Below are 20,671 nucleotides of genomic sequence, written 5' to 3'. Positions count from 1 at the left end.
GAAAAAAAAAAATCATGGGCCATGGGAACGTCAGGTTGGCGACTAGTTCTCAAAGGACTTGGGTTGAGACCACTTTTGGTACCATACTTTGGGGGAGGCTGAAAACCGTTGGAAAATTCTAAAAAGTTAAGTCCCCAAAAGGGACAGAGTTCCCACAGATCTATTTACTGGGGTGTGAAGCAATGCAGGACGGCAAGGAACTCAAGTTCAGACCCTGGGTCTGTCCTGGCGCTGGCCAAGGACAGCCCGGTTGAAGGAGGAGCCCCCGACCCCCTAGGTGAAAAGCGGCCAGCACGTCTTAGGAGCCAAACGTTTCACTCTGTCTGAGGCTTAAGCCAGCCGGCCGGCGGCTCCCAGGCTGGTGACGCAGATCTGCGTCCAAATTCCAGCTCTGCCTCCTTCCAGCCTCGGACAGGAGGCCGAGCCTCTCCCAGTCTGTTTCCACAGGTGGAAAACGGAGAGGAAGGAGAGATGGACGGTCCCCGTGGACACTGGAGGGAGGACGGGAGCCCAGATCCGCAGGGAGCCCGGCTCCCTCAGGCCTGCTGACCTGCGCCCTGGGGAGGCAGCCCTGTCCCCCCAGAGCAGGGGCCACTGCCGGCCGTTCCTGCAGCCGACACCCGGCTCCGCTTCAACTTCCTCCCCACTGGGGCCCCACACATGTCCCCTGGTCATCTCCGACTTCTCCCGTCTCCAGTGGGACGTCCCAGGCCCCTCGGACAAGTCCTCAGGGAACACAGCACAGAGCGCTGCAGAAGCAGCCGGGGCCGCACGCTGGGGACCAGGCCTGTCTGGGAACGCCACCGTCACCTGGGCTCCCTGCTGCTGCTGCGGCTGCGGAAGGACCAGGTCCACAGGAGCCCACAGGTGTCCCCTTGGCCATGTCCCCTCAAAGATGTCCGGGCCCGGCCACGCGCCTCTTACCGCAGTGCGTTGTGGGAGTCTGAGAACCCATCTGCCTCTGTGTCCTTCACGATCGTCCAGTCGAAGACCAGGCCGGCCAGGGTGCTGAAGGTGTTCCCTGCAAGGCCACAGGGTGGGGAGGGGACAGAGAGGCACCCGTCAGTGCCCCAGGGCCGAGGGGAGGGGACGCAGGAGGGTCGCTTACGTGCATGACCCTGCTGGGCACCAACCCCTGAAAGGCAGGCGCAGGGACGTCACATGCTCACCGACAGGTGACCAGGACGGGCCGAGGCAGGACCTGAGCCCAGAGCCCACCCGGGCGAGGCCTGCGTTCCTCCTGGGGAGCCTCTGCCGACTGCTGGCCCCTGCTCTGTACAGCGCAGGACACTGTCACCTGGGCCAGCAAGCGCGTGCCGGATCGGGGACGGTGCTGGGACCTGTCGCTCCTTCCTCCCCACCACCTCCTGGGGTGCACACCCCCTTCCCAGGGCAGGAAGCAAGGTGAGGATGTGGCGGCAAGGGACCAGAGTGTCTGCCTTCCTGCCTCGCCACTTGACGCTCCTGGGTGCCAGGCCCGGCGTGCCCTCTGGCTCCCGGCCTCTCCTGAGCCAAACAAGGCCACATACACACCCATCTCCCAGGTCCTCTAGAGAAACCAGAAGACCAGGCTGCTGGCCCGTCCCCTCCGCAGACCAGGGTCTGGCTCCGCCTCCCCAGACGCCCCGCCCTCGGCTGCCACAGTCCCCACCGCCCCACAACGCCCCACACCCGCTCCACGCTCCCCATCCCTTCCCCGTGGGCCCCCAAGGAGACGCCTCTGGGGACCCAGACGGGCTCTCTCTACAGAGTAAAAGGCGGGGTCCCACCTTCCCCGCCCCAAGATCTCAGAGGCCAGATCAAACTATGTTGAGGGAAAATTCCAGAAAATGCTGCCTCTGCCATCCCTTCTCGGCCTCACTCAGGAAGGGAGGCCCTCAGCTGACCTTCCGTCCCTGGGGGCGACGGACGGAGGAGGACAACCTCATTTCCGACCCATGTGGGCGAGGGGGATTTTATTTTCTTAGAGGCCCAAGAAAAAACACGGGGAAAATGTGCAGCCCATACCTCCCCGCCAGGAAAGCATGTGGACCCGAGCAACGTGCTTCCTAAGATCCAGAGGCTCGGACGCCCGGGAGTCACCAGGTCCATGCCATGGAAGGGCGCTGGCCGCAAGAAACGCGGGAGTCCTCTTGCCAACCCTAGGGCGTGGGGGCCCAGAACCTTCCTGGACGAGCCCCCCCCCACCTTCCAACAGAGCCCTGTCCTCTGACGGACAGCTCTGGCCAGGGAAGCCCGATTCCCAGGGTCAGCTGAAACGGGATGCCACAACATAGCTGGCCACTCTCCCACCTCCCGTGACAGAGCCCCGCAAGCTGACTTTCAGGAGACGCAAGAAAACCAGGATGGATTCCCCCATGACCCCGTTAGGTGGTGAGATGATCACCAGCAACTCCACCAGAGCCCGAGAGAAAGTCTGCTCCTTCTAGGCCCCCAGAAGTCTCCTTGGGGGACTAAACAGGTGTGCCGTCCATTCACGCCCCTCAAGAGTGTCCTGAACACCTGCTCCGGGGGGTCACCACCCAGCCCATCCTCTGGCACCCTGGTATCCTCCGTAGAACAGAAACGAAACACTCCTGAAGGAGTTCTTGGGTGTGCAGGGAGATGTGAAGAATGAGAGAACATCTTTGTCACCTACGTGTCACACACAGCCTTAAGCTCCCGGCTATATGAAGAATCCAAAACACACCCAAAAAAATGATATTAATAACCCAACCAGTTAATTGGGCAAAGGAACTGAAGAGGCACTTTGCAGAAGAAATAGGGTCAGTCAACAAATATGTGAAAAAAAGTTCCACATCTCCAGCAATTAGAGAAATGCAAATCAAAACCACACTGAGATTCCATCTCACTCCACTCAGAATGGCGATCATCAAGAATACAAGTAATAATAAGTGTTGGCGAGGACGTGGGGAAAAAGGTCCACTCATACTTTGCTGGCAGGAATGCAAATTGGTGCAGCCACTCTGGAAAGTAGGATGGAGATTCCTCAGAAAACTTGGAATGGACCCACCATTTGACCCAGCTATCCCACGCCTCGGTTTATACCCAAAGGACTTAAAATCAGCATACTACAGAGACACAGCCACATCCATGTTTATAGTAGCTCAATTCACAATAGCTAAGCTGGGTGCTCGTCAGCAGAGGAATGGGTAAAGAAACTGTGGTACATATAAACACTGGAATATTACTCAGCCCTAAAGAAGAATGAAATGATGGCATTTGCTGGTAAATGGATGGAGCTGGAGACTCTCATGCTAAGTGAAATAAGTCAGTGCCAAAGAACCAAAGGCCAGATGTTCTCTGATATGTGGATGCTAATTCACAATAAGAGGAGAACAGAAGTTCAGTGGATGAGACAAAGGGGATGAGGGGCAGGGCGGGGGATGGGCACGGGAAAGACAGTGGAATGAAGGGGCCAGAACTTTCCTGTTCACACATGGACACACAACCAGGGAAACTCCACATCATCCTGTCCCACCACAAGGATGGGGAGTCACGCTCCACGTGTGTGTGACAGGTCAGAGTGCACGCTGCTGTCATGGACAGCTAGGAAGAACACAAAATCGTGGGGGGAATAAGGTCACCAAGAGGAACACACCAAGAAAGCAGCCCCAGTGCGGCACCTGGCCCTGTTCAGCCCTGTCACCGACCAGCAGAGGGTGACAGGGAGGCCCCGCAGAAGGCGCTCGCTCATGGCAGGGCAGCTGGCCGGTCCCCAGCGCCTCAGTGTGGCTCTGTCTTAGGCGTCTTTGCTCCGCCCCTGGCTCCCCAGGAGGCCCGCCTGTCAGGGTGGAAGAGGAGGGCGCGGGTCCCCAGCTTCCGGAAGTTCTGCAGGTGCACGTGCAGGAGGGCCTGGGTGACCTGCAGAGGATGAAGAGGAGGGGCAGGGTGCTCCTTCAAAAGACGGGAGAAAGTGCCAGAAGGTGCCGAGTCAGACGGCGAGGAGGAGGCGCGGAGGCCAGAGGCAGAGAGGCAGGAAGGCAGCCGGGGAGCGTGCACCCAGGGCACGGGCCAGGCTGGGGTGAGTACAGAGAGGAGCTGCTGCGGAGGCCCGTCCAGTGCTGGCCACGGGGTCCCCTGCTGCTGTGGCCGCACCATCCCAGTGGGGTTGGGCTCTGGGGGTGAAGACGGCCTCCCTCCTCCCGCCTCCAGCTGCAGGTGGAGACCCTCACGCGCCTTTTACCCTGTGCGCCAGACGCGCACCAGGTACGCGAGGACCCTGGACCAGGTGCGCGAGGCCAGCGGCTCACTGGGTGGAGATGCAGCCCCAGAGCAGCCCAAGTGCCAGGGACGGCCTCAAACCGTGCCCCATCCCAGCCCCCGGGGCCTGTGCTCCCGACCTGCCCCCAGGGACAAAGGACGGAAGCCGTTAAGAGGAAGGAGGACTCAGGAAGCCAGGCCCAAGGGCACGGGGCCAGGAAGTGTCCCCGGGAGGAGCGGAAGCGGCACAGAAGCAGGACTGGGACGTACTGAGCCCCACATCCCAGCGCAGGGTCCGCTGAGCCACCAGTCACCACCGACAAAGCACAGGTTCCAAGAGAGAGTCCCTGAGAAGGCCAAGGCCGCGCAGCCGAGCGCTGGACCCAGTGGGGGCCGCTTCCCAGGCTCAGCCAGGGGCGGGCGACTGAGGGTTGACAAAACGCAACGAGACACCACAGTGTGCTGGACTCATGGGGACCCCCAGACTGCTGAGATGGGAGGGAGAAGTTTCCAGAAACCTCTGCCCAAACTTTTGCTTTGTCCAGGCAAAAAGTAGCCGTGGGCACCTACTGTGTGCAATGGGAACCTGGACTTTGACACAGCAGTCAAGTGCTGATACCCACCACAAGACCCAGGGGAGGTCTCCAGAGGACACACCTCCTGTCCTGATGGCAGGAGGGTCACAGAAACACATGAAGCAATCTGCATGGACAAACACTCATCAGCTACTGCCTGGGCCCAAAGTCCAGGGTCCAACACAGAAGCATCCAAAAGAATGAAGTAGCCCCGGTTCTACCTGCCAAGGGCTCAACCTGCCACGACAAATAGAAGTGCCCCGGGTCCTGAGGCCTGGGCCACTGACCAGGTGAGGGAAGGCAGGAGGGAGGCCCCAGTCCACCACAGACAGTCTGGGAGAGCGCGCTGGAGGAGGGAAGGCCCAGAGGACCCAGGGAGGGCAGGCCCCCTGTCCAGGGCAAGTGGCGTAAGGAAAAACGGGGAGGGGGGCATCTTTGGTGACGCTGAGTCTGCCTCATTGACCGATGCACAAGGCACACGGGGCCTGGGAAATAACCACGGAAACACTGAACTGAGGCAGGCACTTTGCAAAAGGCCTCAGTCAAAAAGGGAGGTGTCTTAGTGGCCGTTAATAGTTTAGCTCTTCAGCTGAGCACGGTGGCACACGCTGTCATCCCAGCAGCTCGGGAGACTGAGGCAGGAGGATTGCGAGTTGGAGGCCAGCCTCTGGAACATAGTGAGGCCCTGAGCAACTCAGCGAGACCCTGTCTCTAAATAAAATAGAAAAAGGGCTGGGGAGGTGGCTCAGTGGTTAAGCACCCCTGGGTTCAATCTCTGGTACCAAAAAAAAAAAAAAAAATTGGTTGAGATCTTGAATATCCCCAAAAGGCAACGAATCTCAAGCCTGTGGCACTATTGGAAGGTGGTAGAACCGTGGAGGACAGGAGATGGGTCACTGGGGGCATGCCCTGGGCTGAGCAGAGCCATCAGGGATGGAACCTCTGAACCCGTGAGCCAAAATAAGCCCTCCTCCTTGTAAGTTGATTACCTCAGGCATTTTGTCACAGTAATGACAAGCTGACAAATGCCCTGGGGGAGTCACGTGGGAACAGGATTATTGAGCTCACAGCTCTGCGGCTCCCGGTCTGGCAGGAGCCTTGTACCCAACAGCCCAGGAACGTGGCGGGGGAGGGGAGGGCAAAGGGACCGTGCAGGTGTGCGGAAGAGACAAGGCCGGGCACGGCTTCGGTTCCAGGACGATTGATCCAGTACAGCGATAGGTCCATGACTCCCTCTTACTGACCGTGTCACCTCTTAAAGGTCCCACCGTCTCTCAGCACTCTCTCAGGGGACTGCATCCCCACCTGAGTTTCAGCGGGTATTCAAACCGCAGCAAGCAGATGGTGACCAGAGGAGGAGAGGCCCCAGGGGCCAGGGAAAACCCAGTAGCTGGCAACAGGAAGTGAGGCCCAGCAGGAAAACCTCAGGCAACACCCGTCAGGCACTCCAAGACCCAGCCCCTGCTCAGCCACCAGCTCCGCTCTCTGGACCTTGGCTTCCTTGTCGACCCCTTCCTTGTGGAAAGGGCCTATCATTTGGAAAGGGCCTAGCACGGAGCCTGGCGCACATGAACACCCACATAACAACATTCAGCTGAAGAAGCTTTCCAGCTGGGCACACGGCTGTCATTCCAGGGGCTTGGGAGGCTGAGGCGGGAGGATCACAAGTTGGAGGCCAGCCTCAGCAACTCAGAGAAGCCCTCAGCAACTCAGCCAGACCCTGTGTCTAAATAAAATAGAAAATAGGGCTGGGGATGTGGCTCAGTGGTTGAGTGCCCCTAAGTTCAAACCCCAATACCCCCTACCACCCCCCAAAAAAATTGCAGAACAGCAAGATGCAAAGAGACAGAAAGTAGATTGTTGGCTGCCAAAGCTGGAGAGAGGGATAACAGGAAGTAAGTGCTCACAGGTGTTGGGTTTAGAAGTACAAAAGTCAGTGACGGTCACACAACTTTGTGAATAGAGAACCACAGAATTATACACTCCAGGGGGTGGACTTTGGGGTCTCACTCCCAGTAAGAGTGATTGCTTAAGTGAATAAAGATGGAGAACGGAACAGGAAGGTCAAGAGCAGGGACTGCAGTTCTCCATGACCCTGAGTCAAATTCGGCCCCCTGCCTGCTTTTATAAATAAAGTTTTATTAGCACAGGACCACACCCACTCTCTCAAGCTATGGAACCACGGGTGCGGACCACCCAACTGACCCAACAGAGACCTCACGGTGGGCAAAGCAGGGTCCCATTTACCATCCCGGCCCGGGCAGAAAACACTGGCCAACTTGGGGCCAAAAGCATGCGTTCAAAGCCGGCCCTAAGTCACTCAGCGTGACCCTGTTTCTAAATAAAACACTAAATAGGGCCAGGCACGTGGCTCAGGGGTCCAGTGCCCCAGGTGCCCTCCTAAGAAGAAAGAAGGGAAGGGCACGTGTGGGCAGGGAGCCCGGAGGTGAACCCCTGTCTGCACGTGCCCTTGGAAGTCTGAACCAGGAAGTCAAAACCAATCTTGCAGCGGGCAGGGGAAACAGCTCCCATGGTCCACAGGGCATTGGCCACTTCCTGGGACTGTCATGAATCACAGGCGCTGATCCGCCTCCAGGGCCAGCTAAGTCCCTGGGCACACAGGCCTGGCTGCCGGCCCGAGCTCAGGGGTGGCCAGAGCTCGAAGCCACCTCGGCCTGGGACCCGCGAGGGAGGCCTCTACCTCTTGGCCTCTCCCTGTCACCAACGTTTCACTCCTGGCTAGAGCGCCAGGGCCAGAGGAAGGAGGACACGGTGAGGGAGGCCGCAGTGGCAGGCGGGGACACGCTCACCTTCTGAGTCCAGAGCCTGGATCTTCAGCTCCAGCGGGGAGTCTTCGAGGTAGAGCTCGCGGGTGGTGGAGACGATCTGGATCCCGTGGATCAGGTCCACGATGGCGTCACAGCGCAGCACCTGGCCCGTGGCTGGAGGGACAGTGGAGGGTAGGTCAGCATGAGGACAGCGGCCCACCCGCCCACCTCCAGGGTGGCCTCTCACGGAGACTAGGGCAGCAGGGTCGGGGAGCCCATTTGCCCCCAGAAGAAGAGGAGCAGCCTGGTCAGGGGCCTCGTGAATGCACGTGGGCTCTCGGGGAGGAAGATCTCCGTGGGCGGCTTTTTGTTGTTGTTGTTTTCATTTTTATTTTTACTTGTGGGTGGACCTTGATTTAATTTATTTATTTCTACATGGTGCTGAGAATCGAACCCAGGGCCTCCCACATGCCAGGGAAGCGCTCCACCACTCAGCCACGATCCCAGCCCCTCTGCAGGTGTTTTTATCAGCCGCCTCGAGCTCCTGTGGCCGATCCAAGCACGGTGCCAACCCAAAACTCAAAGGGAAAACGTGGATTTGTTCAGCGTAAAAGGGTGAAGTTAAATGATGCGCACTGAGGTGTCAGGAGTTAGCGGGCCAAAGAGGCTGGTTCAGTTTTGAAGTCCTGTCCCCACACTGCAGACTGAGAATAGGGCTGGGGTGTAGCTCAGTTGGTAGAGTGTTGGCCTCAGAAGCAAAGGCCCTGGGTTCAATTCCCAGCACCGCAAAAAAGAAATAAACAAAAATAAAAATCTTTAAAAAATAAAAAGAGACTGGTTAAGGAACTGTCCACACAGGGCATAGTGGGAACTTGAAAGAGGTTTCTGTCCTGTTTTGGTTCTGTCTGTTTAGCTTTCTGGTAGCGCCGGAGAGAGAACCCAGTGTCCCCCTCCCACTGAGCTCCATCCCCAGCCCTGCTGATTGATTTATTTTGAGATTGGGCCTCACCAGAGCGCACATCCTGCCAGCCTCCTGCCTCAGCCTCCCTAGCCACAGGAATGACAGGGGTGGGCCCCCGCGCCCGGCTCTATGTGACCTTTAAATGCTTGAGGCCCCGGGTTCGATCCTCAGCACCACAAAATCAAAAGAAAAAGAATACACATAAATCAGACACATAAATGGCATTACCTAGAAAGTTCTCGAGAGAAAGGACCACAGCAGATAAGGCCAAATTATTCTGATCATCTCCAGGTGCACGTGAAAATACTTGTGCACTGTCCGTGTGTGCATACAATATGTCCCCATGCATCAAAAGCCTTAAAAGTACTCATGTCCGGGCTCAGAGGTGTGACCTGTCACCCTAGCTACTAGGAAAGCTGAGGTAAGAGGCCAGCCAGGCAGCACACTGAGACCCCATCTCAAAAAAAAGAAAAAAAATATATATATATTATATATGCAAATCTATTCTAGAGAGGAAACAACCTAAAAGAATCCCAAATTGTCCTCTGTATAAAAATGTACATTTTTATAAGTGACACAGAAACACACAGCTGATAACACTCTAAATGCCCGGGATAAGGGAATAGTCATAGAACAACTTCCTGTTCAGAATATTATTCAGCCTTAAAAACAATTCTTGGTAGCAGAGTCCTTTCTCAGCATGTGTGAGGCCACGGGTTCAAATCCTGGCACCGTGGAAAAGTTAATAATAATTATTTCACAGTAAAATGGACAATGGCATGTCTGGGTAGGTGGAGGAATGCGTGATAGAAAATTGTACTGTTTTCTAAATACAACAGGCCTTCTGGATCCACGGGTCCTATATCCACAGATTCAACCAACTTCGGACTAAAAATATTCAGGGAAAAGAACAGCATCTGTACTGAATATGTACGAACTGTGTTCTTCTCATTACTCCTTTAATGAGACAGTATGGGAGCTAGTCACACGGCATTGACTTTATATGAGGTATTATAAGTGCATCTAGAATGTTTTCAAAGTATTCCAGAGAGTGGGGCGTGGTGGCGCACGCCTGTCATCCCAGTGGCTCTGGAGGCTGAGGCAGGAGGGTCGCCAAGGTGGAGGCCAGCCTCAGCAACTCAGCACCTTGCTGAGACCTCACTAAGCACCTCAGTGAGACCCTGTATCTAAATAAAATCTAAACTAGGGCTGATGCTGGAGGGGCTCCTGGAAGCGATCCTCCAGGGGTTCCAGGGGACAAAAAATGACAAGGTAAATTAAACACGGGCAAGCATTCTAGTTTGGATCTGGAATGTTCCCCGAAGGCTCATGTAATGAACACCTGGTTCCCTAAGGCAGTGCCGTTCAGAGGTGGGGCTCTTCTGGAAGTGACCAATCGTGACCACTGGTGTGTTCCTGACGGGATGGACTCTTGGGAGGTGGTAGAAACTGCGGGAGGCGGGGCCTGTGGAAAGGCAGGTCATGGGGACCTGCTTTGAAGGCCAGTGTTCCCTGGCCCCTTGTTTTCCTTTCTCTCTCTCCTTCCTGGCGCTCATGAAGTGAGCGGCTTCTTCCACCAAGTCACGTGGGGACCTATCAGGAGGCCACCGGCTGAACCCTCCAAAACCATCAGCCCAAATAAACCTTTCTTCCTCGAAATTGATTTTCTCAGGTATTTTGTCACAGTCACAAAGAGCTGATTCACACAGGAAGGAAAAAAGGAGTGATTTCCTACACTGGACATCTCGATTCATTTTAACTTGACACCTGTTCAAAATAAGTGGGGTAACAAATAACAATCTAGAAATTGAGGAAGCCCCATGTGCAACAGAATTGCCTGAGGAGCAGATTAAAATGTAGATTTCCTGGTCCCATCCCTTGAGAATTTGGTTCAATAGATATAAAGAGGTACTGGCTGGTGACTGACCTCAGGGACCACTTGACCACAGAGCCACATCCCCAGCCCTTTTTCTATTTTATTTAGAGACAGGGTCTCACTGAGTTGCTCAGGGCCTCGCTAAGTTGCTGAGGCTGGCCTCCAACTCACGATCCTCCTGCCTCAGCCTCCCGAGCCGCTGGGATGACAGGCATGCGCTGCCATGTTTGGCATAAATCTGGAATTTTAACAAACACCCCAGATAATTTTGACGCACGTAGTCTATAGACTACTAGTCACAAAATAGTGGCCCAAGCAAAAATAGTTTAAGTTCCCCCAATAAACAGTCTCTGTAAAATTCAGTCCCCAGAGTTGGACATTTCCGTCTGCTCTCCTCTGTAATGTTGCAATGGAACCAAGTATTCAGGTGTGTTCTGACTGAGACAAACATGGAGATAGTGTGGGTGTTAAAAGAGGCAAGAAAGAAAAGAATGTAGGAAGCCAGCGGGGACAGGGTGAGCACAAGGTGACTGGTCTCGAGGGGGCGTTTCCCCGACTCTGGTGGCCAGCAGCGATGGCCCTGTCACTCCCAAACCCTTACTGATGTCCTCCGCAAAGATGATGCTGGTCAGGCGGGCGGGCTGGGTCAGGCGGGCCTGCACCACTGCCTTCTGGGAACACTGGTGCTCGCCGGGGCCCAGCGGCTCGATGCTGGCCACTTCCGGCCGCGTGGATGACCTGCGGGAAGAAGGTGAGAGTTCACCCTGGAGCCCGATGCCACCCTGTGGCCCCGCCCTGGCTCCGCCCAGCTTGGACGACAGGACAGAGGCAGGCAGTCCCCCACACCGGCTGCAGAGCTCCCCAGAAAAGGGGGGTCCAGCCGATGTCCCCCAGTTAGGGCCTCCGCGACCTCAGGACATGGGGCACCAGGGCACACGTCCCCTCCCCAGGCAAACCAAACAGGGGACCCAACACCTGGCGACAGTCTTGCTAGTCAACAGACGGTCACCGTCCAGGACTGTCCTATAGACACAGGTACAGCTGTCCCCTGGACACTCAAGACCGCGATGAGCGCTGGACCCCCCAACAGGACAAATCACATCTATGAATCAGGCACAGAGGAGATTAGGAAGGACGAGCTTTGAAAAGCGGAGCCGTTATAACAATACGCCGTCTTCAAGAGTCACTGAAACTCAGGACTCGCTTGTTTCTGGAATTTTCCTTTTACTACCACTTCCCAACTGTGGGAGACGGAAACCAGGGAAGGGGAGGGCGAACCAGGGGCCTCCTGCGATCCCCAGGTGAGAAGGCTGGCCCTGGGGACCCCAGGGGACACAGGCGGGTGGAGGAGGGACATCGGGCCTCTCGGCTGACCAGTCACCAGGCTGGGAGCCGGGCACGCAGACCAGCGTCCTCGTCCAGCCCCAGTGAATCACCAGCCATCATGACCACGACCGCGTGACGCTGCAGCCACAGCAGAGGAGGCCACCAACGAGTGGCCGAGAGCCGTCCGCGACGGGGAGGAGGCCAGGGTGAGCCGGCACCACGAGGGGCAGCCGTGTGGCGTCTCAGCCTGGGCTTCTCGTGCCTGAGGCAGGACACCAGCAGTCCCCAGGCGAAGGCCAGGTGGGACCAAGGAGAGGGTCCCTCAGACGTGGCACCCTGGGCGCTGCGCCGGTGTGCGCCGTCTGGGGACAGGTGGTGGTGGCCTCCTGGTCAGAGGGTCACAGTGTCCACAGGGGGATCCGCAGCAAAGGTCCTGAGGTGGGAAGCAGCGAAGCCTGCCCAGCAGGGAGAGGAGCCACCAGTGTGACCGGGGACCCGGGAGGGCACACACTTGGCAGAAGGGCTGGCACTGACCGCTGGGCACTGACCCTGGGGTCTCTGTGTCCTCCCGCGAGCACTGCTCGGTCTCCTGGCCGCGGGGCTGCCTGGAGCGTGAAGGACACTCACGGCCGGCACCACGGCGCCCAGCACCGCAGGAGGCCTCTCAGGGATTCCCGTCCACGCCAGGTGCCAGCGACCCAGACGGCCCAGGAGGCCGGGGACAGGCGGAGCGGCTGGCAGGAGGCGCGGAGAGCCGCCACCTCGCCCACAGAGCAAGGGGACACGCAGCAGGCGGTCTCCTCGGGGGCTCCCCAAGGGTAGGCTGGTGAGACGCGGGTGGCCGGACAGGTCAGAAGTGGACAGTCAGGAGGGACGCCAGGCGCACGCAAGGAGCCTGTCGGGGGACCCACGTGGGATCCCGGCTGGCATCGGGGACCCGGAGGAGAACTGACAAGACCCCACAGAGCTCCATGCATGGCCGGCACCAGGGTCCCTGCGTGAGCCTGACCAACGTCCACGGGGACATTGGGACAGGGACACTAGGCAAGGGCATGCGGGGAATCTCGGCGTCTTCTTTGCAACTTTCCTCTAGGTCTAAAATGACCCCCGAATTTTAAATAAAAAAAAATAGGGGGAGGGCGAGAGGAGCGAGTGGAGCGGAGGATTTTCAGTGGGGACACTGACCTTCGCCACTGCCACCACGTCCATCCTGGATCTCCCCCGAAGGCCCAGGGGGCGAGGGCTGGTCCCCCGTCTGGGCACTACTGGGAGGTGGTCCTGGGGCCTAGAAGGCAGGCCGGGGGCAGAGTGGGGAGCGGGACCCTCCTCTCTCCTTGCTACCCGGCCACCATGAGGTGACCAGGCCTCCTGCACCAGGTGCTCCCACCATGGCACACTGTCACCACAGACCCAGAAGGAACAGGGTCAGCCGTGGTCTGAAGCTCCTAAATCATGAGCCCAAATAAACCCCTCCTCTTCCACTGGCAATCCCGACCGTTTTCCCACTGCATCGAAAAGTTCACACCGAGTCCAGCACAGTGGGCAGGTGTGACAACATGTCTGTGCGAGCCGACGGGACGTACGATGGACGCCAAGAGGGAACCGTCATTCAGCTGGCGCACACCTGAGCTGAGCCATTCGGGAGGGAGGCCGAGGCAGGAGGATCCCAAGTCCAAGGCCAGGTGGAGCAACACAGTGAGGCCCAAAGGCAACTCAGCAAGACCCTGTCTCAAAGCAACAAAAAGGCTGGGGAGGTGGCTCCATGTTGAAGTGTTCCTGGGACGGATGGATGGATAACAAGAGAGGGAGGAGGAGGAGGTGAAGGAGGGAGAAAAGAAGGAGGAGGAGGAGGAGCAGGAGGAGGAGGAGGAGGAGGAGCAGGAGGAGGAGGAGCAGGAGGAGGAGGAGGAGCAGGAGGAGCAGGAGGAGGAGGAGGAGGAGGAGGAGCAGGAGGAGGAGGAGGAGTCTCAGCACCGCGTAGAGATAAATGAATCAGAAAGAAAAGGCCCATCAACATCTAAAAAGAGTCTTAAAGTCGGGGGCCTCCGACAGCCTGAGAGGTACACCGCCAGCTCATGCTCCAGTTCGGTGGCAGATGCAAACCCAGCCGGTCACAGCAGGTCCTTCAGGAGAAGCCAGCATTCAACCCGCCCCAGGTGGACACCACAGGCTGTCACTACACTTCGCAAACCTCGGTCCCTCTGGGCGGCTGGGACGAGTTTCCTTAACGGGGCGGCGGGCTCGTGAGCAGCAGCCGCCGCCTGGGCGTGCTGGCGGCTGCGTCCTCGGTCCAGGCACCAGGAGCAGGGCCAAAGGGGCACCGATTCGGGACAGGGTGGCTCCTCCCTTATGGCCCGAGCCCCAGTCCCCACACGGCCCTGGGCGAGGTCCCTCCTGAGCACCGAGTGCTGATCAATGGGCAGCCAATGGAAATCCGAGGGCCTCCTCCCAGAAGCCCCCCACCACCACCCTCGGGGAAAGGGTGTGGGATCTGCCAGGCTCTGTGGGAAGCAGCTGCAGGGGACCCAGCCACGTCCCCAACCTCGTGGTCACCCCGCACTGTCCGTGTCCTGTCCTCGGAGGCCCCCAGCTTCGGCCAGACCCTCCCGAGACACAGAAGAGTCACACAGGCTGCCGGTTACGTGTCCCTGGGGCTCAGTGTCCTCACCTGCAAGACAGGGTCGGCCACCACCCCCACCCCGCCCTTCTCCCAGGAAGTTTGCAATTCTGGATGACAAGCACCTTAGGGAGCTGGCCAGGGGCGAGGCTCGGGGGTAGAACACGCGTGGCCCTGGGCGTGGTTCCCAGCACTGCGAAAATACAAAGAAAACACCTAGAAAGTGTTGGTCACACAGGGATAAAGGGAAAGGTATTCCCCAAAATGGAAATGGAGACCGTAAGGGAAGAGGCTAGAAGAATTCGCTTTCATTTGTAAGGTTTGATTTCTTAAAAAAGAAAAAAAAAAAAAAACAATGTAATAATCTTGCACAAAGGCTAATTCTGATGGTAGGAATAGGTGCACTCATTATCTTTTTTTTTTTTTTTTTAATGTAATATGACTTAAAAACAAAAATACACCAGGCACAGTGGCATGTACCTGTCATCCCAGCGGCTTGGGAGGCTGAGGCAGGAGGATCACAAGTTGGAGGCCAGCCTCAGCAATTTAGCAAGGTTCTAAGAAACTCAGGGAGACTCTGTCTCTAAATAAAATATAAAAAGGGCTGGGATGTGGCTCCGTGGTTAAGCGCCCCTGGGTTCAATCCCTGGTACCCACCCCCCCAAAATAAATCCCCCCTAAGAGTGGATGTAACTCGGAACTACCATTAGGCCCTTATCTTATATAGATCAGTAAACTGAGGCACAGAAGGAAGAGGGGCTGGTTTAAGAATGAACCAAAGGCCAGGCGTTCTAAGGTCAAGTGCAGGGTGCTGCTGGAGTCCCCTCTTGGCCACACAGAATTGCTGTGACTTTTGGGGTCTGCCGCCGGTGAGGGTCGGCCCACAGGTGGCCCTGGAGACTCAACCGGGCTGGTTGCTAGGCTGGGAAGGGAAGAGGCTGCGCAATTCAGGAAGACTCCTGCTTCCAGGACCCCGAGAGAACAGCCCCTTTCCCGCAGGGGAGGGTGGGAACCTCTTCATAGACCCAGCCGTCAATCAAACTGAGCCAGGCAGGGGGAGACACCTGGCAGTTCATCAAACTGAGCCAGGCGGGCGGGGACAGGGAGTGCAGGAGGAGATAAGAGACTGAAGGCAGGCAGGAGGAGCTCATTTCTGAAGAAGGCAGAGATACCCAGGGACAATTTTTTGTTATTAAAAATAAAAGTGTGCTAGGGAAACCTGGTGTTTAATTTTATGCATCAGCCTCACTGAGCCCACAGGTTGGCAGAATCCTCACTCACATGTTATTCTGAGCTTCTCTGTGCTTTGTTGTTGTTGTTGTTTTGTTTGGGGGTTTTGGATAAGGTCAGCATTGAGTCAGTGGGCTGAGTAATACAGATCACCTCCCCAGTGTGGTGGGCCTCGTCCAATCAGTTGAGGGTCTGAAGAGACCAAAAAGCTGAACAAGAGCGAATCCACGCTCTCTGCTGACAGTTTCAAGCTAGGACATCAGCGTCCTGCCTTCAGACTCAAACAGAAACACGGGCCCTTCCTGGGTCTCAAGTCTGTAGCCCTCAGAGAGAAACCACACCACTGGCTTTGTCGGGCCTCCACCCAACGGCAGATCTGGGTGTTACCAGCATTCAAGAGCACATGACCCAGTTCCAACTCTTACCAGGGACTCTCTATCTCTCTTTTTCTTCCTTTATCTCATCTTCATAACAGACCTCGTAAGCAGACAGACACACGACAGACCTCATGAGGGATCAGGCTGGTTGTGGGTGTGCTAAGGCAGAGACAGGTCCTCCTCAACTTCTCCCGGGGTTACATTCTAATAATCTCTCGCGACTTGCAAAAGTGCTGAGCAGAAAGTCCACTTCATAGGACTGACCCACCAAGGAGCACGGCTCAGCCCCATCCACCTTAACACACCCACCATGTTTCCCTCGGCCTATAGTTACGCAACGATCTCTCATGCAAAGCCTATTTCGTAAAAATATGTTTCTCTCCTGCAATGGATTGAATACTATATTAAAAGTGAAGAGCAACCATCCGAGATACCCTTCAATTGATGAATGGACAAAGAAACTGTGGTATATATACACACTGGAATATTACTCAGCCATAAAGAAGAATAAAATGATGGCATTTGCTGGTAAATGGATGCAGCTGGAGACTGTCATGCTAAGTGAAATAAGCCAAGCCCAAAAAACCAAAGGCTGAATGTTTTTTCTGGTAAGTGGAGGGAGGGAGAAGGAACGAGAGTAGACTGAGATGGACAGTATTATCCCGTGTACATGTATAATCACATGAATGTATGAAGTTACATCGTGCGCAACCATAGAAATGAAAAGTTGCACCCCATTCGTGTATAATGAATCAAAATGCAGTCTGTAAAAATAAAAATTCAAATAAAAAAAATGAAGAGCAGAAAGTTTGGGTGTTTCTGAACTGCTGTAAAGTAGAAAAATCCTCAATCAAAACCCCGGTAACTCAGGGACCCTCCACTCGCAAGACAGAGCTACAGGCATTGATAGTCTGTTAGCTCCGTTTCTCCAGAAAGCTCTCTGCTCATGAGGGAGCATGGAGGAGGTGAGCAAAAGAACTGAGCGGTGTGTCCCCCGCTACTGAGACTCACGTCCCTTGGTTCACACAGTCCCCCAGCAGGGAAAAACCAAATGGAGGCTCAGAGAGGTTAAGTCATCTGTCAGGAAGCAGCACAGCTTTAAGTGGCAGCACCAGGAAAGACAGTTTTGTAGGCGACTTCACATCAGGCACTTCACCCACCATGTGAGCACCTTCCCCAGGGAATGAGATGCCACCCCAAGGGACAGCTTTTTAATTGACTCATTACATATTTTAATGGTTATGCATCCGTCTTGAAAGGCATTTTAGGAAAAGCAAACACATCCACCTCCTGTGCCTGCTGAGGCTCGCCGGGGCTGCCAAAAGCGAGTCATCTGGAAGGGGACACTCAGGGCAGCAGGAAGTGGCTGGGCACTCCTGGGGACACCTGGGGAGGAGCATGTGGAGAGGGACAGAAAGCAAGTCCGGCCACCCCAGTGGGGCCTCTGGCTGGAGTCCCTGCTAAGCTGCCATTTTCCAGGGTTTCTGCAAAAGCGAGGCCAAGATGACCTGGGCGTGGGCACCGCGAGCTGCACCCACCAGACAGCCCTGACTGGGCGGGGAGGACCCCGGGCACGGGAGCCGCTCAGAGGCACCCTGGGCCCTGCAGGGCCAGCACACACGCCCGGCACCCGCAGGAGGCTGGCCACGCAGCCTGGCGCGTCCAGAGCAAGAAGGAGGCTCAGCGCTCAGGCTGAGCTGCTGAGGTCACCCACCACCCAGAGCAGACAGGCCGCCACCTGCGCTGCCTCACGTCCTGCCAAAGCAACAAAGTCCAGCTCCGTGTGGCCCTTCTGCCAAGAGCCTCCTGCTGGCTCAGTGGGATGCGTGGCCGGCCTGTCCCCGGGAAGGGCACTGGCCGCCTCCTGCAGGCATGTGGGCTGGTCTTCCCTGCTGGTCAGCACATCCGCCAGGACCGGATGCAGCGTGGCCAGCAGCACTTGGTAGCCCTCCCAATTCTCTCATCCGTTGACACGTGCAGGCAGGGGAAGTCGTGAGAGCCGGGGCCGCTGCTCAGTCCTGTGTGACCCTGGGCAGCCTGCTCAACCTCTCTGGGCCTCCAGGTCCTCAGCTGAGCGATGGACCATCTGACCACAAAGGACACAGCGGCGGCAATGAAATAAGAAAAGCAGGCTCGGCCACACCCGTCAAGTCCGGGAAGAAAGAGGGGGCTGCCCAAAGAGCGGCCGTGGTTCTGCCGTGCGGGGCACAGTGCTTGACTTTCCAGAGAAGGGAGGCGGGGCCGGTCCTTCCCCGCTGTGCTCATTCGTGATGACTATCCATGCTCATCCCCAGGCACCAGGGTCCTCCTCCTGGGCCTCCCTCCACCTCGGGGCCACAAGCATCTCCCCAACCTGTGGCTGCTGGCCCGGATGGCTTTCCTGACAAGAGACCTTGGCTCGGAAGTGCCTCCCTTTGTCCCAGCTCCCCCACCTCTGTTCCCACAGCTTCCCTGCCTGTCCACCCTGGTGGCTCACAGCAGATGGCCACTTCCCCCAGACCCACCCAGACCTTCCTCTCAGCTCCTACAGCACCCCTGGTCCTGCTGGGGGTCACCAATGTGCTCTGTTATTGAATCCCTCTGTGAGTGTGTGTGTGTGTGTGTGTGTGTGTGTGTGAGAGAGAGAGAGCTTTCCCTCACTGTGACAAAATGGCTGAGAAAACTGACTTAAAAAGAGGAAAGGTTCAACTTGGCTCAAGGTTTTAGAAGTGGCTTGGGGGCCTGTGGGAAGGTGGAACAGCACAGCAGGGAGCAAGTGGGCAAGCACAGTCACTCATCTTGTGGCAACAAGAGAAAGAGGAGGCGGGGCCAGGGTGCCCAAATCCCCTTGGAGGACACACCCTCTGTGACCTAACTTCCTCCCGCTAGGCCCCACCTCTTAAAGGTTCCACCACTTCCCAGGGGCACCACAGGCTGGCAACCAAGCCTCCATCCGGCACAGGGGCCTTCAGGGGACCTTTAAAATCCAAGCCGTCACAATGGACTGGGGATATCTGAGGCTCCGGGTATTATGCTAGGTGCCAGAGATACTAGAAAGTTCCGCGTAAACCACAGGAAGGAATTGCTACCGTTGCGGAGCTGACATTTCAAAGGGAGGAGAACAAGGATAAACGAAAGGAGTGAATCTGGGCCCTTCGATGATAAGGCTGGCGACACCCACAAAGCCAGGCCAGGAAGGTCCCCATTCCCAGCAGGGTGGCTGGAGGAAGCATCACCAGAGCGTGAGGTGTCCCTGAAGGAGGGACAGGCTGGGTTCTTTATTAAAATGGGTGCTGAGGATTCACGTGCTTTTCCTTCTTTGTTCTATTAAATACCTACTTCAGTAAATTTTTTGTTTTTAATACTAAGCCAACCTTGCATTTCGGGATAAATACACTGTCCTGCTTACCTTTTTCTGGACTTGCTTCTATTTGATATGGAAAATGAAAAAAAAAAAAAAAAAACAGGAAGGCCTGAGAAAAAGAAAGTCACCACTGAGGACTGTCCCTGTACATCCCCTCCCAGGGACAGAGCAGTCCCTGGAAAGGAAGCTGCAGCATCGATCCTTCCCCAGATACATCCCTTCCCAGTGACGGAGATCCACACTGAGCGCTGACCCCAGACCCTCCGCTCTTCTCCATGTAAAAATATTGCCCGCTGAAAACAAACACCAGCCTGTTTCCTGAGCACCCAAACTGACACGAGGCCACCCCCCAAAATGACCTCCGCAAACCCAGTCCCTGTCTTTGTTGAGTGGCTCATTTTCCAGCAGGAAAGTGGGTCCGCCGGCACCATTCCACCCCTGCACCCCTGATCCTGAACAAACAGCTGAGCAGATCCGTGAGGTCTGCGTCCTGACGGGTCTTTGTGCGCCATGTGTGGCTGGGTGGCTGTGGTTTTCGTCCCCTTGCCAGCTTTGGTCCTGCTTTGCGGTCAGTGTGGTCCTGGGCTTGTAAAAATGAGTCAGGCAGCCGACACGACGGTGGCACACCTGGAATCCCAGCTGTGTGGGAGGCTGAGGCCGGAGGATCAGAAATGCAAGGCCAGCCTCGGCAACTTCACAAGACCAAGTGAGGCCAGGCCAGGTAGCTCAGGGGTAGAATTCAGAAGAAAAAAAGAGAAAAGAAAGGAAATACTCCCTCCTCCCCTTTCTCCTGGAAGCGTGTGTGACCAACGGGCGTTGGGGCTCCCTGCAATGTCTCCTGGGAGGCACGGGTGAGGCTGGCTGGGCCTGGATTGTTCTTGGTGAGGTTTTTAAACACAAATGTCATTGGACCAAATATACCAAGCAGAGCAGAAGCCATCAAAGGCTGCACCCCTTTGGCAAGGTCTTCAGAACCACCCCAAAAGTTGCACCCGGCCAGCAGGGAGGTGGAAGGAGGTGGCTGCCACATGCCCCCTCTCCTCTCCGCATCCTCTGTGATCACACCAGCTAACTGGTCAGCCCCGGGGTTTTTCCATTCCTTCTTGCCACCAAAGCAGCTCGGTGGACAGGCCAGCAGGAGAAACCCTGGCACCCGAGTGTCACTGCTTCGGGGTGGGGGGGGGCCCACGGGGCTTCGCCTGCCAGCCTCCACCTTCCTCTTTGAGTAACAGCCTCCAGCTTTTCTGTGGGTGCCTGCCTCCACTGAATGCTGTGTCCCCCAGAGTCCCTGTGTTGAAATCCTCACCCCCAAGGGGACAGAATGAGGAGGGCATTCGGTCCTGAGGGTGGAGTCTGCTGATGGAGGCCATGCCCTTGGCAGGGAGCTACCTGGCT

General features: G+C 56.5%; 1 protein-coding gene across 1 annotated transcript in view; it reads right to left on the bottom strand.

Moving 5' to 3' along the window:
- The window catches only part of NUP210 (nucleoporin 210), a 94,569-nt gene that overhangs the window by 60,744 nt on the left and 13,154 nt on the right, over positions 1–20,671 (bottom strand). Inside the window, exons 2-4 of the mRNA XM_079122224.1 lie at positions 10,985–11,121; positions 7,589–7,720; positions 925–1,021 (exon numbers count right to left, since the gene is read on the bottom strand). Coding sequence (XP_078978350.1) covers positions 925–1,021; positions 7,589–7,720; positions 10,985–11,121 — 366 coding nt within the window. The remainder of the gene's footprint in view (positions 1–924; positions 1,022–7,588; positions 7,721–10,984; positions 11,122–20,671) is intronic.

The sequence above is a fragment of the Sciurus vulgaris genome (assembly GCF_902686455.1).
Source record: "Sciurus vulgaris genome assembly, chromosome: 19".
NCBI classification, from domain to species: Eukaryota; Metazoa; Chordata; class Mammalia; order Rodentia; family Sciuridae; genus Sciurus; species Sciurus vulgaris.
Note: the sequence above shows the minus strand (reverse complement) of the source record. Positions and strands in the feature narration are given on the sequence as shown.